Here is a 15,948-nt window from a genome sequence, read left to right on the forward strand (position 1 = left end):
ATCAAATATTTTTTCAGTTTGATAGGGGACGGAAGACATCAGGGGTCATCTGGATGAATCTGCACTGAATTTGTTTTGTTACCATCAAGATTATGTTTTCAATTGAAAAAACGAGTTCTGTAATAGAGCTTTGATTTTCTTTATTACGAAATGCAATAAATGTGTAAGTAATATTAATTGAAAAAATTGCCGCCCAACGTGGGGCTCGAACCCACGACCCTGAGATTAAGAGTCTCATGCTCTACCGACTGAGCTAGCCGGGCTTGTGAAATTGATAACTGCACTTACTTTCAAATCAAATATACTGGTTAAGTTTGCCAAAAAATGTTTTACTATATAGAAAACCTTTGTATAGCCAAATAACACCATAAAAACCAATACAGAGAACTTATATAATGTGTGTAGCAATGTTTTAAGAATAACAACCAAAGATAAGCAATAAGAATACATCTTTCGTCTTGTAGTGTGATTATTAGTTATTTCGATTGGCTGGACGGGATGCAGCAAAAAGACCCAAAGCAGCTGCTCCAATAGCTAAAACGGCGGCTGTTCCAGCTATAAATCCCAATCCAGAAGTTTCCGGTTCCTGCTGTTGCTGAGAAGATCCATAAACGTCATTTCCACGTGAACGACCGAAAGATCTCTCTGGCTGGTAACGGCTTCCAGAAGCAGATTCTGAAAATCTATTGGTGCGTGCCAAACTACGTCCTTCGTAATCATACAAATCCGATGTCCAGCCTTCAGTGGTTGAAGTTGACATTTCAGCGTACGTAGTGGACGAGTTATTCTGTTGATATGTCTCAGAATCAGACTTATCAGTATATCCATGGTAAAATGATATCTGGCTTAGGTTGATGTCATTAGGAAAACGCCAAACATCTCGACCTTCTTTCCTTTTGACACATATCACGCCAGGAAGGTTTCTCTTGTCGAACTTGAAATAGCATTCTTGTGTCTTGTCGGCAAATTTTGGCATATGAGCAACCCCATCCAGATTATTTTTTTTTATTTTACCACGCCCAGTTTCAGGTTGAAGCGAAGTTAGGTAGACACCATCCCCGTAGCAGTGATTTGTCCCGTCACGATCTTTTGAAGATTTCAATAGAGTTTTCTCACGCAAAATTTTCCGGTATGCATATTCGTTGGTGTAGTGATACAAAAACTGCGACAACAAGAAAATAAAGACTTCAATTTTATTATGCGTTCTGAATACTTAATTGAATATTATTTGAGTACAAGTTTTCTTTTAAGGTGAAAATTACCTTTTCATGGAAGTCACCCATTTCGCATCAGTGTTGAAAATGTATTCGAGTTTAGAAATCCGGAATGAAAGCTGACGGAAATGAATGGCGGGCGATGGCTCTGGGAAAAAGATAAAAAAAGATAAATGTAAAAGCTTTGTATGGTTTCTAATGTTACATACGTATACACACAGTAAATGCGGAGTATATAAAAAAAAAAAAATTGTGCAACTGAAAACACAAATGCCTCACGCTGTAACATTCTACACTTGTCATCTTCGGCCAGTGCGCAGTAAGGCGCGGTGACGCAGTAATAATTCATTACACTCTATTTAGTAATTATAACTGAAGCTTTTGTGAAAATTTCGATTCAATCTTCAATAAATACTTACTGTAAGGGCCAAGTTTACTGAGATGTCAGGACTCAGGATCCACTCCCAACGAATAAAGAGCTCGGACAAACTTTTCTATATCCGCTTTGCAGCAGCTACGATTTCGCACTGGTAAGGGATGTTGTCAATTCAAAAATTTCACAACCACCTTGTTCATTTTCGTATTGCAAGTTGCAACACATGCCCTTGAGAAGTCTCTATAAATGCTGGAAGTGCAGTGTGGAATCAGTAAAAGGTGGAACATACACGCCCGTTAGGTTTCCAAGGCGTTAGCTCTAAACGGGCGAAATAACATGGCACCATGATAACGATTTTGTTCGCCTTTGTACTTCAGATATGGATTGCGCCTGTTTTTTTCGGAATAAATTTGCCTCGTATTACTGGACCTTATTGGACAGTTGAAATTTTTGTTTAAACAACCGGTGATAATTTGCGTTGTTCAAACAAGTCAAGGAGTACTGGCCGTTATCTTGCATCCTCCTATTTCTTTGTTTGATTAATACGTTTTCCAGCTTTAACTTGTTACTTACAAAATGTTCTCCACGTAGAATGTTCCAACCAATTTTCAAATAACGTCTCAATGTGTAAATTAGCCGCTGGACAGAAGTAACAACCAAACTAATAACTAACGAATGCTTCTGTGAATTAACGGAAAACCACATTTAACAATGGATGGTATTAGAAAGATGCATAAACTGTCCACAGCTGTAAGGAACCCCTGGTAACTTAGAATTCCCATTCCATCGATACTTAATGTCGAATGAGTCAAGAGTGTTGGATTTAATCGCTGTCGCTGACATAGCAAACACCACGAGCTGTTGATGCTTTGGGACGAGCAGAGCGAGCAGTGGTAGCAGGCGTTCCTGTAGCAGTGGGAGGTGCTGCCCGTTGGGTCGGTTGTGTAGAAATTTGCGATTGTCGAGCGAAAGCCTGAGTTATTTGGCTAGATGCGGCTGGTGGATTTGCAGCGGCAGTAGCACGTGCTCCTCGTATCCCGCGAGATGATCTAGCCGTCTGGCGAGGTGTAGCCACGGCGGCTACTGGAATGAATTCTTCTTCGCTGTCACTTATAATGGTGACATCTTCTTTATCGATTTTGGTTTCTTTGGTGGCACCTCTACCTCTACCACGACCTCTTGTACTGGTAGACATAGCGGCACGGGATCTACCACGGCCCCTTCCTCGACCGCGTGTTTGAACGGGGGACACATCGGCAAGTGTATTACTAACCTCCATTTCATCGTCATCTGCTTGGCGATGCGTCTGTAAACGCAACAGGAAAATGTTTAATTATGGCCAAATGTTATTTGGTTACAGTTGATATAGTTACTTACAAAATCACTTGCTGATGAAGGCTCCCGTTTGACAGCGGGGACTTCACCACTTAGCCAACTATGAGCCTGATGCAAAGAAGACAAATTCATTAACATTTCCTATACGAAGCAGTGAAAGATTATGAAGAAAACCTCGTCAATGATTTGCTGTGTATCGGCGTTTCTCTGCTCACGGATCTCTGCAAATACATCTCTAAAACTGGCTCTATCTGTTCCTGCAGTATTGTTCTTCAATTGTTCTTTGGTCTTCTGAGCTTGTAAACTGGAAGTAATATAAGACAGATACAGAAAATTTAGTTAGAAATAACACCGCCTGTCCAATTACTCAATTAAGTCACGAAAGGCGTCATCATGAGTCTTGTCCACATAATAGCGAACGGCTTCAGCAAGCGAGCGCTCATGCATCACTAGTAGAGGTTTTTTGCTCTCTTTGAAGTAGTCAATCAATAAGTTTTCTAGATGACCCTCAACCATATTAATAGACTACCCAAAACGTAAAAATTAAACACAATCATCAGAATTTGTATACCAGTGAAAATTCAAACCTCCATATTAAAGACAGTATCCCAAGCTTCCTCATCGACGTCAGCGTTCATCTTCTCCTGAACGCTGCGTTTTCTGACAAGCTTCACGACATCCTCTGGATTGGCAACAAGTTTTTCAAGACTTAGCTCAACGTGTAGATCACGAGTATTTAAGAACTGCTGATCGCTCTCGTGCTCGATCCTCAATCGCAGAAGCGGAAGTACGGGCTGATTGGGATGGTCTTAAATGGCGTAATGTTTTTTTAAAGTTAAATGAATCAAGTTAATTAATGCTGATCTTACCGGAAAGTAGGGTTTTTGCGAAGTCAAGCATATCGTTAATTTTGGCCCGAATTTTTTCTACCACTTCATCGTTGGCGAATTGGTAGCCAATGTCACTGAATTCGTCCAATGACAACGTATCAAATACGAAAGGCCGCGTGGTCCTTAAAGGTAATTTTTCGATGCAGAAATCTTTCTTGTGGACTTTCAGCATACCGACATGCTTCGGAACCGCTTCGCCAGGTGACAAAGAAGTTGCCACACTGCTACCAGGCTGTGTGATCCGAAATTCATCCAAAGAGTCTTCTGGTTCGATTCGGCATTCATGTTCGTGACCCCATAAAACCAAATGCATGAAATGAGGCAGAAAATGCTCGCCAGCATAGCTTTTACATCCGTGTCGAGCACGATTTTGATGCAAAACTAAAATGTTAAACCATTCATCCTCAAGTTCAGCGGGAACTTCAAAGAAAACCTGAATGATTATTTGAGGTTTATGGTCAGTTGGTCAATATATGTATAAATATAATAAAGATGTGTGAATACAGTTTATCCATTTTTTTTTATCCATTTAACTTTGTTCTTACCTTTTCTTCTTGAAAAAGTCTGAAGAGGCGATCATCATTCATGGAACCAATACCATAAATTGAAACAAATGTGTCACCCTTTTTGAGCAAAATTGGTTGAAACTTCAACTCTTCCAAATTTGGTACTTTCCCAAAATAATTGACAAATCCAGTTGCTGCAAGCATATCCATCACACTGTAATTACCTTCCCCTAAATAAAGCAACAAATTTATCATGGCTTAGTTCTCTAGCAGCTATAGTTGAGAATATTTACCACAGGGATCGTCATGGTTTCCATGGATGGAAAATACTGGTAAGGCTATTCTTAAATTGGGGTCTTCAAAGTTAACTCCAGGAGTTGAACAGTCCTTGAAGTTGATATCTGGATCACTTAAAAACTGCAATGTATGTTCCTCTGGACCCAAGCAATATTTTCGCAGTAGATCCATGCATCTTTGCAATGTTCTTCTTGAAGGTTTGTTTTCATGAAAAAGATCTCCACCAAGAAGTACGAAATCAGCCTTCATAGTTTTCCCATAGTTCAATATTTCTTCAAAGGTTATAAAGCTGTCATCTCCTAGATTTATATTAGTCTCAGAAAACAGAGATTTCCATAAACATTTTGGTGTAAACTACCGCGTGTGGGGTGTTTTTCCATAAACCCAAGATGAATGTCAGTGGCAATTAGAATATTGAATGTGCTTTCCTCTTCCACATCACCAACTAGACTAGTATCATCCATAGTTCAAGACTTACAGCCTATTAGTTTTTTTTTCCAAATTTAACGGATCGCAAAACTTGTTTCCATTCAAATTAAAAAAATGGCAAGCAGTGGAATCAGGTGGAATCATGCAGGAATTTATCAGTAGGTGAACATTCGAAAAATAAATATCAATGGTAAAACAACGTTGCCGATTTCATAATATTAGTATATAATTTACTATTGATTTGATATTGAATCAGACTTCACTTCACTTCAAAAGTATTTTTTCTTTTTTCTGAATGGTTAGCTTTTATTTACATTAGTCGTTAGAATATGGGGCTGCTTATACATTACATCAATCATGTCTGCAACCAGGTTGGCCGAGTGGTTAAGGCGTCAGACTTAAGGCGTTTAAGAGATCTGATCTCTGATATAGAGACGAGGGTTCGAACCCCTCACCTGGTAAGTATTTTGCCATGTTGTAATATTCAAGTGAGCCAAAAGATTTACTCTGTTGACAATTTGGTTTTGGGACTAATTAAAACATAATTTTCGATTTCATGCAAACCAAGAAACCACTTAACTATGACGTAGCTCAATATTTTCAACTCATGTTTATAATGGGAAAAGTACCCTAAAAGTTATATTAAATTCTAAATACCGAACACTAAATATCTTTACGATGAGTAGTTGTGTGTTCTGTGTTGCCGTATTGGTACACGCACTGTAATTGAATTGCACGAAAGCTAACCCTGTGCATGCAATAGTCACAATATTACGTATTATGGATGTAAATCAAAACAGTTTTATTCCTTGGAAGAGACAACAATATCACACGAGTATTACTCATGAAGTTACAAAAAAAGGAGCTAATTTTGTACATGATACAGCAAATACTTTACCATTCCTCGTCGGGACAAGGCATGATGGATGGCCGGACATTATCACGTGGATATGGGTATTCGGGATGCCACCAATCCATCAGTATGCATTGGGAGATGGGTTCTAGGTCAATTTTATTCTGAACTGCAGCACCTCGTCCCAGGTTCTGTTTCATTTTTGCAACACAATGAGTCGTTGTATAATCGCTGAAGCCGAGTGACAACTTCTGATGCCGCATGTCTGACGTGAGACCCAAATGAATTGTAGACAGATAACTGTATTGTGGATAAGGGAAGCACACAAACTCGCTGCACGTAGCCTTAAGAACCCGGCAGCCAGCTTCAGTGTTTTCAAAAAGTTCGCTTCGTCGGTAATCCCGAGCGTCAACATTCCGATTGATCCATTTGAAATAAAAATTCCAAACAGAGCCTTCCTTCTGCATATGAAAAACTTGTTTTACTACAAAATTGATAAAATTGTACTAATGTATTTACCTCGTGCCATGCTAGAAGCAACCGCATCCCCTGTAACGTGTAGGGCTCATACCGGGGAGCAACAGGGGGTTTAATACGTTTCATCAAAGACGGACATCGCAAATATAATAGGCGAATTGCACGAGCTCTCAGCCCGCGTCGGCTGTCAGAGACATTTCGTAACTCTCGTGGAAGGGACGTTTCATCACCCTGGTATCTGTGTTGAACATGAAGACTCACTTAGTTGAACATACTTTCAACATGTAATACACATACCTCTTGCAAATCTGTTTCCAGAAGTGCACTGAAAGTATCACTCGGTAAGCATCTTTGCATATAAGTGAAAATCTGTAGAGTTCTTCAGGGGGAATATATTTTGCGATGAGAAACCAAATGTCTGGTGGGTACATTACCCCAGCAGTTAATTTATCTTTTAACTTAGTTTTCTTAGTCCCAGTAGAGTGAGACATGGGTGCACTTGTTGACGTATCCTCATTAGCATCTGAATTATCATTGGAACAATAATCTTGTTCTGTTGATGAATGTCTTCCTGCCAAGTTACAGTAAGTAATGGAAATAGTAATGTAGAATCTTAAGTGGGACTGACTTTCTTTCTTTAGTTATGTTTTTTTATTATCATTTATTTTTTTTATGTACCTATATTTCTAAGGTTAATTCTGGCTTTCCTTAGTCCGATTTTCCTAGGATTGTTAGCACAATCATCGAGTGTCACGTCTGCCATAAGTTAAAGTAATTAGAACAAAATTTTACAGTTATTCGCAAGATCCATATACCTACGACGCTTTCGGCAATTCTATTCTTCAAACAACGCCTTACTTCACAACGTTTTACTTCACTTTTTCCCATTTCAGACTAATTTACCAACATTGCCGAAAAAGTAAACATTTTCATTCGTCCAAGCAGACGACAAAACATGTCGAAAAAAGATGGATGTGCGGAGCAATTATTGCTCCAGCACGTTATCTTTGAAATTAAACATGAGCTGATTTATTTGGTTGAAGAAGTAATCAGTTTCTGAAGAAGGAGCTCAGAAAAAAAAGGAATGGATTATTTATTGATTTTGTTTCACGCACAGTTTTTAATTTTATATCGCTTGGGGATGAAACACATCACCTAACCAGCGGCTAGACCTACAGTATCCTCCACAAAAAAGAGGCACCCCCCCGGTAGCCCAAAAAATAAAAATTACTTATGAGCGCTAGATGGCATAGTTTTTGATTGCAAAATACAAACAAAAAAAAAGCATGCAACTTTTTTTTTGTTTGTTTTGACTGCAAAAACGAGACGGTTGCCATGATTTCAGTATTTTTTGCTGCGAGCAAAATTTGGATAACGGAGAATTCGAGAAAAAAGTCGGGGAAAGGCTAACCTCTGAATTGTTATGGCTAAGCACGCAAAATGGCCGCTAGAGCTTGCCTCTGGCGTTGTTTTTCCTGTCGAAATGTGTGCGGCGTTCGTCCATTTGTTTTCTTTGGAATTTCCGAATTTGTTATTTGTTTTACCGCCATGTTTTTCGTGTTTACATTAATACATTTTGTTTTTTACGGAACGCCAAATTACCCCCTAAAATTTCAGCACCTTGGCTAGGGCCATTTATTTTTTTTCGCAGAAAATAATCACCATCCACCAACGCCATCTAGCGGCCACAATACGCACCTTTTTGAAATCCCACCCACCGAAGGAGGAGCTGAATCACTATCGATCTCTACAACCATTTCCAACAATTAATATCGATTTTATCGTGCCAGTGCAGATACAGGTGAATGTCTCAGTGATAATAAATTTGTTTTTGTTTTCTAAACGTTTATCAATTACTGGTTTTCAATACTGTTTATCTCGCTTGTTGCAATAACATACCAGTTTATCTCGCCGTTGAAATGGACGACGCTGTCTGGAGTGTTGCGTTGTAAGTCACGTTTCTCTTTTGTATTGTTTTTGTTTTTTGTATGCGCACATGTGCATTCAACGTATAAAACCTAATGTTATGATTATGCCTGTGATGTCCGATGATTGTACTCATGTATATTTTTGTGTCATTCAGAATCTAGTCGATTAAAACCACATTAAGTGTCCTCAGTGTCGCATATTCACTCCGGTTAGTGCCGGGCAAATCTCTGTGAATTAGGATCTCCAAACCGATCACGATTTGATGGCCCTACTTTTGCAAACAAAAAAAATTTATTAACACAGAGAAATTTATTATCACAGAGACATTCACCTGTATCTGCCACTGGCACGATAAATACGGAACGCCAAATTACCCCCTAAAAATTCAGCACCTCGGCTAGGGCCATTTATTTTTTTTCGCAGAAAATAATCATCATCCACCAACGCCATCTAGCAGTCACGGTATGCACCGTTTTGAAATCCCACCCGCTGGAGGAGGAGATAAATCACTATCGATTCCTATAACCATTTCCAACAATTAATATCGATTTAATCGTGCCCGTGGCAGATACAGGTGAATGTCTCTGTGATAATAAATTTGTTTTTGTTTGGAGAAGTAGGGCCATCAAATCGTGATCGGTTTGGAGATCATCATTCACAGAGATTGGCCCGGCACTAACCGGAGTGAATCTGCGACACTGAGGACACTTAATGTGGTTTTAATCGGCCAGATTCTAAATGACACAAAAATATACATGAATAAAATCATCGGACATCACAGGCATAATCATAACATTAGGTTTTATACGTAGAATTCACGTGTGCGCATACAAAAAAGAAAAAGAAAAAACAATACAAAAGAGAAACGTGACTTACAACGCAACACTCCAGACAGCGTCATCCATTTCAACGCGAGATAAACTGGTATGTTATTGCAACAAGCGAGATAAACAGTATTGAAAACCAGTAATTGATGAACGTTTAGAAAACAAAAACAAATTTATTATCACAGAGATATTCACCTGTATCTGCTCTGGCACGATAAAATCGATATTAATTGTTGGAAATGGTTGTAGAGATCGATAGTGATTCAGCTCCTCCTCCAGTGGGGATTTCATAAAGGTGCGTATCGTGGCCGCTAGATGGCGTTGGTGGATGGTGATTATTTTCTGCAAAAAAAAATAAATGGCCCTAGCCGAGGTGCTGAAATTTTAGGGGGTAATTTGGCGTTCCGTACGATAAAATCGATATTAATTGTTGGAAATGGTTATAGGAATCTATAGTGATTCAGCTCCTCCTCCAGTGAGTGGGATTTCAAAAAGGTGCAAGCCGTGGCCGCTAGATGGCGTTTGTGGATGGTGATTATTTTCTGCGAAATAAAATAAATGGCCCTAGCCGAGGTGCTGAAATTTTAGGGGGTAATTTGGCGTTCCGTAGTTTTTCTATGTGTCCAGGAAAAAATAAACTTTGGATTTACTCTAATATTCGTATTTTATAATGGATTTCATTTCTGAATTGTGTATAAATGAACAACGTAAATTTTACTAATGATTTTATTAAATGCTTATGATTATTAAATCATATTTAATAATTCAATGTATACGTGGGATACTGCAAGGAGTTATTGTGTTTGAAAAAAAAAAGAAAAGAGAAGCTTTTTTGAACGAGCGTTTTAAAATCTGAATTTGGTGCATTGAAAAAATGGCCACCATCAGGGACTGTTTATTTTAAACGTAGGTTTTGGAACAAAAGCTTACTTATAAATATATCTATTTAGAACATAGTGTTTGTGACATCACAAGGAACATTAATATCATAATAAATCCTAATTTTGTCGAAGATTAAATAACAAACGACTGATGCAAAGTTTAGTCATTTTTGTGGCGCCCTCCAAATGGCGGGAAAACTTTTCTCTTTCTTCCTCAATACATTGGCAACGGTACTGAAGTTTTCCCGCCATTCGGAAGGAGCACATATTTATGGAGGCGAGTGTGCTAATACATATTCCCTTGCGACCAGCCTGGGCTAGACGCGTCAGATGTTGCATCAATAATAAGTTTTTTTGTCGCCATCTAGCAGTGACAATATAAATGAAAATAATTCGTCTGAGTCTGAAATAAACGAGTATGAAATAGTAAAGTAGTCAAGTTATTTATTTAAACGGGCACAACTTTTTGATTTTCCAGTTTTCAGTTTGAATTTCTCGAATAGTTCCACAAACAAGCTCCACCAATGGCAAGGCCATAGATGCGGCTGTATAATACGGTGAAAAGCGTTTTCGGGAGAACCCCGTTGTTATTCGAAGTGAGATATTGTAACGTTGTTCCATACGTATTCCATTCGTTGTAACAGGACCGCATCGTGGCGGTACAAGGATTAAATAAACCGTCTACGTGTGGTGCAGGTTGCATTTGGACATTACAGCATTTACTCAGAGATGATGACGCTCACATATCCATCTCCCCAGAGGTCTTCGTTTCATGCTGGAAGGAGAATCAGGTCATATGCTACTGTGGCTATGTGGAGCAATGAGAGTGTTGAACTAAGCAGTTCCATCTTCCATGTACATGGAATTGCTTATCTTTTTAATGAGTCAATGACACTTGTTAATAGTTATGACTATAGGTCTAGCCAATCGCTAAATCGGTGTTATCTCATTGTATAGTTGCTGACAACTATTAGCTTTGCATTTTAGGACAAAGCTCTTATCTTTAACTTCTTGTATGGTAGGTCCATAACATCGTGAAGAAAATTGGCGAGAGAAATCGTACCTGGTTCCTAATTCGGAAACGATTGTAGGTCACCTTACAGATAACTGAACGCGTCGAATATGTAAAACTCCCGTTTTAATACGCCACATGTTTTCGTCCCCAGAAAACCTGTGCATGAAGTCATGTTGTGGTTCTCCGATATTAGCACGGGATAGTTTGTATTTTTCAATTACAACCATTTACAGAGTTCATGAAATCATTATTTGTTTTTGAACTTTATCGAGCTTTATATGTTGCTTTTAATTTCTTTTATTTTTTGCTTAGAAATCTGCATACGTCATTCACACTGAGAATATCTGCTGAGATACATCTGGCCTTTTTTTCTGCTGAGCCCTCTGGGTCGTCATTCTAATGGTTCGCCCATTTCCCTGAAACCAAAGGAAAGGAAACGTGACTACCCTTTTCTTTTAAAATTCCGAAGGCCACGACAGAGAAATCACGAAAGTTAATGCCGGTAGGTGCTTGAATATGCAAGCTCAATTACTTTGCTTTAAATAGCCCAATAAATTTTCTTGTTTATTTCAAATGGCCAACCGGGGTAATAATGGATTTTTTTTTTAAACAAGAAAGAAATGTATTTTTTATTTCCGTAAAATATAGAGATTGTATTCTAGTGTTCTGTACAAAGCAAAAAAACGTATTTCAAAATATAAGAGAGCTCTTGGCTTGCAGAGGTAATCTACTTGAGAAAACTCACCGACAAAGAAGAATTAAAATTTAAAGTGTGACACACAAAAAAATGGAAATTGAGATTTTCAAAAGCATTTGGTCCTTCTGACGACTTCGCGCTTAGACGATCCTGGCAGGGATTGTAAAACAGGTGATTTTCTGTCGGTTGCCATCGTTCAGCTCCCACTGAACCAGCACGTTGGTCTTAAAGTTGCATGAAAAACACGAGAAACGATTAAAAGAAAATGCCAACGTAAACAATTGTGAATATTTGAACGTACCACAGGGTAAATTTGCAGGATGGGAAATGTGTTCGAGTAGGTATAGACTTCTCCCGCCCTTAAGCTGCAGCCGGGACTCTGACGGGACTGTTTTGACGTAATCCTCGAACACGCTGGCTGATTGTTTGTACCAACAAATGGAAGAGGAACGGCTCCAAGACGAGCTGTAGCTCCCGTAGTTATCCGGTTCGTATCTTGAGCTATTGGATGTTTACCAAAGATGAGAAATTTGCGCTTGGGGTAACTAGTAAACACTTAAATTTTTACTTGGAATATAATCAAACTCGATGGTGGCCTGAGATCCTCGTTTCAAGATGCAAGGGAAGTTGTTATTGCAGTTGGAAACACGCACTTCTAGCAATTTGCCGGACATGGGACTACCTGTGGTAGGATAGAATTTAATTAGTTATCAGAATTATAAAGAAAAAAGAAAACAAAAAATCACATTCCGTTGCTAATTCGTACGTAGGGGAGACTGGAGTAAGCCGGGACGGTTTTCGTTTCCCCCCTATATCTCCCAAACTAATCATTAAATTAATTTATTATTTTGTTTTTATGTATTCCATACGGTAATGTACCCCCCATATATTTTATATAATTTAATAATAAACCATTTTCCCATATAAGACCTTTAAAGTTTTCTTAGATTTGTGGGAGGAGCCTATTTTGAGGGGTAAGTGAGGACACTAGGGTGGGTGGTGAGGGACGTCCTCCGTTTACGCCTTAAAATTCATTAAAAAAAATTGTAAAAATTGAAATAGCGTCCCACTGCATAGACTCTATAAATTAATAAATGTTTCAATTTGATTATTGTGTTAATAAAAATTTTTTCTTATATGATAAAAAACTCTTATTACAAGATAGGTGGGGTTTGGGCTTATTGTAATCGATTAATATGCTGAATAATCGATTGCTTGTGATCATCGTTGGCGTCATGAGCTCGGTGATGATTGATGGGCTTGAAGGCCAAACCCGCCCACTAATGTCCCATTTTAGTCAAAAACAGCTGTCCCGATTTCCCGATAAAGAGTATTTTTTTAAAACGTTAATATTATCTACAGTAATTGACCGAAAATTATAATTTTTGTTTTTAACAATAAAGAAATGATTAAGCTTCATTTCCATATTAAATTTACATGCCATTTGCGATTATTTTTTTCTATAAACATTAAATGGCGGAGACAAAATTAACTAAAAAAAAACCGTTTTTTTTGTTTTGTTAATAACTAATACAGTTATTGACAAAACTCAACCAAATTTCATGCCAAAGTAGATTGTATGTATCTAAATAACATACTAAAAAATTTTTTGATTTTATAAAAATCTACTATTTTTCCCCCTACTGTCCCTCTTGACCCGGTGTCCCGGCATACTCCAGTCTCCCCTAAATAACAATTGTTACGTAAAAAAAAAAAATGAAAATCGCTAAATGAGGCGACATATTGTATAGCGCTAGTACGTTCACTCTTACTTTTTTTAAAAAGTTATTCACGAGGATATCGGGACAAGGACAAAGGGACCAGTCTGCGAACTTACTAGCGATTTCCACTCGTGCCTTCCACATTTCCTAATTCTTTTCTCGCAGTTGCGCTAACGTTTCTCCATTTTCACTATTTTCGCCTTGAGGGAAACACAATGAACGAAATAAGGGCAATAGGTCATTCACATGATCTCCTATCAAAGACAAGTAATCCCTGAGGAAAATCGTACATTAAGACGCGGAGGACTAACGGCAGCTTTCCGAAAATTCCAGGTAACAGCGCTATCGTACCAGCTTCCCAAATTTAAACAGAATTGCACATTGTAAGAAACGCCCTAAAGCCGATACGTTTTTTTTTTTCAACTGCACGAGAAACTATTTCTGAGAAACGTGTAACGCAAGAGCCATTCTATACCACGACATCGAATAAACAATGTTGAAAACAAGTAAACTTTTACCATTGCAAGGTGTGATTGGAACGCGCGGATGTTGAGAGAGGACGCAGCTGACGGAGAAAAGGACGATGACTAGAGCAGCGGTGCATCTTTGCGGAGTCATTTTGTTGGATATTCAGATTCTTCTATACGATTGTGTACGTTGTTCAAAGCGAGAAACTTTTACTTTGTTTTGTTTTGTTTGAAATAAAGAACACAAGGAAAAGCTTAGAGATCTCCCGTAGAATTGGAGTGGTGTTGGCGCACGAGAGTACGAGAGATGTGTGACGACTAGAAGGCCCAATTCAACCGTTTTAAATGACAAACCACTCCTCTGATTCTCCCTCCTGCTTCCATCTGGATTGGCTTTAATCTCCTCCCCCCTCGCGTGCTGGCTTCTCAATTCTTCAGCAACACCATCTGTCGTCTATTGGGCGGTGCGCGTCGTTCGATTACAAGGTAAAAGGGAGAGGAGAAAAAGGTGAAAAAAGCGCTTTCTTCCAACTCTTCAAGGTCGTACCGTTCCGTCCGGTAGGGATCTTTAAAGAACTTATTTACACAATTTTAAGATTTAAGAAAAAGGTGGGTTGATCCCGTCAGGCACGTCCACGTGTGTATTTACAATGTCAACAAACACAACAAGAAAAATAATTTTGCTGAGGCCAAAAAAAGAGAGTGAACATTTTTGCCTATTATACTGCGTTGACAATCTGGACTCGGCTAACGCTCTCACTGCGTTCGCCAAGTTGTTAGTGCGCGTGGACCTTATCCCCAGCCAACTTTCTAATTTTACCACTTCAAATAAATAATAATAATAATAAAAAAAAATAGGGTATTTACAATCACGTAGCTTTACTATTTACAGTACTGATGCATTGAGGCGTCATTTTAAGTTGGATTTTGGCAATCGTGCAAAAAAAAAAAAATTTGCATAAGTTTTCCAACCGGTTACAATCAGTGGCAGTGAACTGTGTATTGTTGAACATTTCAATACTGTTACAAATCGGTTACTATGAAAGAGCAAAACAATTGAAATTTATATGCAAAATCGAGCATAATGCTCTGGTATTGGCTGTTGTCCTTTTACTTTCCTATCGTACTTGTTTGATTATTTGGCTTAGCAACTCTTTGTTTATTTTTTCGATCTAGTCATGGAATGGGTTATAACAACAATAAGAATTCAGTTTCATAAGGTATTGTTAGAAGGGAAATGGAAAGCCTCTTTTTTTTTGTTATTACCATTTTCATTTTTTCTTACACAAAATGTTTAAAAAAAGAAGAAACGAACGTGGATTTAAAGCACTCTTTTACTGTGAAGACGTGAAAGAGGTTGAATCATTTGTCTTTTTTTTTTTAAATTTTGTTTTCTCTTCTCGTGATTTGTCTTCATTTGACACGCTTTATACAAATAGCCGGCATTTGTCATATCATTAAACGACAAAAATGAAAAATGACAATCCAGTGAAAGTTTGAAATCGAAATTCTTTTGGTTTTTAATGAAAAAGGTGAGTGGCTGACCGTGGCATTTGATCACCATCTTTTTATTTATTATTTTATTTTTTCAAGGACGGATTATTCCCACCACTCGTGAGGATATAAATTCCGAAGAGACCATTGACATCAACGGTTCAAGTCCAACCCCACACACTGTATTTTATTTAATGATCGATTACATCGGGGATTGTCATGGACGTACAGGACAGGATTGGGGAGCAATAATAAATAGACCTCATCCATATCATTAATCTCCGCTGAAGAGAAATGTAGGCCTATACGTAAAGAATAAAAAAAAATTGGAAAAGGGAGAGTGAAAGACCAGAGCATATGTTTAACGACTATGACGACCTTGACCAAATACTCATGAAATCCGTATTCAACCTGTTGGCAGCTGTCAGCTCGCTTTGGATTTCACTATAGGTGAGCAGGTTTTCTTCCCCAATTAACCGGACAGGTTTTTGTTTTCTTTCCCTTTTCTCTAGACTGCCATTCCGTACCCTGCACGCTCAT

The 15,948-nt window shown here is 38.3% G+C and overlaps 4 protein-coding genes, 3 long non-coding RNA genes and 2 other non-coding genes across 9 annotated transcripts; 3 read left to right on the forward strand and 6 right to left on the reverse strand.

Annotated features, from left to right (window-relative positions):
• Window positions 1-123: 123 nt before the first annotated feature.
• Window positions 124-2,113, reverse strand: LOC116924405. Its single transcript, XM_032930935.2, has 3 exons — window positions 1,634-2,113; window positions 1,263-1,362; window positions 124-1,162 (listed from the first exon to the last, which is right to left on the reverse strand). The coding sequence occupies exons 2-3, from the start codon at window positions 1,281-1,283 to the stop codon at window positions 473-475; spliced, it is 711 nt and encodes a 236-aa protein (XP_032786826.2). The 5' UTR covers window positions 1,284-1,362; window positions 1,634-2,113; the 3' UTR covers window positions 124-472.
• Window positions 191-263, reverse strand: Trnak-cuu. Its single transcript has one exon. It is a non-coding gene; the product is annotated as a tRNA-Lys (tRNA).
• A 142-nt stretch (window positions 2,114-2,255) lies between the features above and the next one.
• Window positions 2,256-5,234, reverse strand: LOC116924671 (double-strand break repair protein MRE11). Its single transcript, XM_032931202.2, has 9 exons — window positions 4,977-5,234; window positions 4,615-4,917; window positions 4,361-4,551; window positions 3,795-4,248; window positions 3,513-3,733; window positions 3,293-3,450; window positions 3,100-3,229; window positions 2,968-3,033; window positions 2,256-2,896 (listed from the first exon to the last, which is right to left on the reverse strand). Exons 1-9 carry the CDS (start codon window positions 5,080-5,082, stop codon window positions 2,414-2,416), a joined length of 2,112 nt encoding a protein of 703 aa, XP_032787093.2. The 5' UTR covers window positions 5,083-5,234; the 3' UTR covers window positions 2,256-2,413.
• Window positions 5,235-5,413: 179 nt separating this feature from the next.
• Window positions 5,414-5,508, forward strand: Trnal-uaa. The gene is given in 2 exon segments: window positions 5,414-5,450; window positions 5,462-5,508. It is a non-coding gene; the product is annotated as a tRNA-Leu (tRNA).
• Window positions 5,509-5,834: 326 nt separating this feature from the next.
• LOC116924294 (transmembrane protein 183) lies at window positions 5,835-7,576 on the reverse strand. Its single transcript, XM_032930825.2, has 5 exons — window positions 7,193-7,576; window positions 7,056-7,133; window positions 6,675-6,948; window positions 6,420-6,615; window positions 5,835-6,361 (listed from the first exon to the last, which is right to left on the reverse strand). Exons 1-5 carry the CDS (start codon window positions 7,263-7,265, stop codon window positions 5,942-5,944), a joined length of 1,041 nt encoding a protein of 346 aa, XP_032786716.2. The 5' UTR covers window positions 7,266-7,576; the 3' UTR covers window positions 5,835-5,941.
• Window positions 7,577-7,787: 211 nt separating this feature from the next.
• LOC123474321 lies at window positions 7,788-9,310 on the forward strand. The gene is made up of 2 exons (XR_006648940.1): window positions 7,788-8,325; window positions 8,461-9,310. It is a non-coding gene; the product is annotated as an uncharacterized LOC123474321 (long non-coding RNA).
• On the reverse strand, window positions 8,420-9,034 carry LOC123474324. Its single transcript, XR_006648948.1, has 2 exons — window positions 8,638-9,034; window positions 8,420-8,574 (listed from the first exon to the last, which is right to left on the reverse strand). It is a non-coding gene; the product is annotated as an uncharacterized LOC123474324 (long non-coding RNA).
• Window positions 9,311-10,415: 1,105 nt separating the features above from the next.
• On the forward strand, window positions 10,416-11,793 carry LOC116924630. The gene is made up of 3 exons (XR_006649023.1): window positions 10,416-10,571; window positions 10,659-10,805; window positions 11,037-11,793. It is a non-coding gene; the product is annotated as an uncharacterized LOC116924630 (long non-coding RNA).
• Window positions 11,583-14,217, reverse strand: LOC116924588 (ecdysteroid-regulated 16 kDa protein). The gene is made up of 4 exons (XM_032931095.2): window positions 13,966-14,217; window positions 12,295-12,408; window positions 12,028-12,227; window positions 11,583-11,950 (listed from the first exon to the last, which is right to left on the reverse strand). The coding sequence occupies exons 1-4, from the start codon at window positions 14,063-14,065 to the stop codon at window positions 11,867-11,869; spliced, it is 498 nt and encodes a 165-aa protein (XP_032786986.1). The 5' UTR covers window positions 14,066-14,217; the 3' UTR covers window positions 11,583-11,866.
• Window positions 14,218-15,948: the final 1,731 nt, after the last annotated feature.

The sequence above is a fragment of the Daphnia magna genome, linkage group LG1 (assembly GCF_020631705.1).
Source record: "Daphnia magna isolate NIES linkage group LG1, ASM2063170v1.1, whole genome shotgun sequence".
In the NCBI taxonomy this organism is placed as follows: Eukaryota; Metazoa; Arthropoda; class Branchiopoda; order Diplostraca; family Daphniidae; genus Daphnia; species Daphnia magna.

Bases quoted from the DNA above. Each gene is read 5' to 3' on its own strand.
- LOC116924588 (XM_032931095.2), bottom strand. From the start codon at position 14,065: ATGACTCCGCAAAGATGCACCGCTGCTCTAGTCATCGTCCTTTTCTCC. The intron at 12,409-13,965 runs GTAAAAGTTTAC...ATCCTACCACAG, and splicing joins TCCAATCACACCTTGCAATG to GTAGTCCCATGTCCGGCAAA. The intron at 12,228-12,294 runs GTAAAAATTTAA...AACATCCAATAG, and splicing joins CGAGTTTGATTATATTCCAA to CTCAAGATACGAACCGGATA.
- LOC116924294 (XM_032930825.2), bottom strand. From the start codon at position 7,265: ATGGGAAAAAGTGAAGTAAAACGTTGTGAAGTAAGGCGTTGTTTGAAG. The intron at 7,134-7,192 runs GTATATGGATCT...AACTTATGGCAG, and splicing joins AATTGCCGAAAGCGTCGTAG to ACGTGACACTCGATGATTGT. The intron at 6,949-7,055 runs GTACATAAAAAA...GTAACTTGGCAG, and splicing joins AATTAACCTTAGAAATATAG to GAAGACATTCATCAACAGAA.
- LOC116924671 (XM_032931202.2), bottom strand. From the start codon at position 5,082: ATGGATGATACTAGTCTAGTTGGTGATGTGGAAGAGGAAAGCACATTC. The intron at 3,734-3,794 runs GTAAGATCAGCA...ACGCCATTTAAG, and splicing joins CGCAAAAACCCTACTTTCCG to ACCATCCCAATCAGCCCGTA. The intron at 3,034-3,099 runs GTTTTCTTCATA...TCTTTGCATCAG, and splicing joins CACAGCAAATCATTGACGAG to GCTCATAGTTGGCTAAGTGG.
- LOC116924405 (XM_032930935.2), bottom strand. From the start codon at position 1,283: ATGGGTGACTTCCATGAAAAG. The intron at 1,163-1,262 runs GTAATTTTCACC...TTGTTGTCGCAG, and splicing joins TGGGTGACTTCCATGAAAAG to TTTTTGTATCACTACACCAA.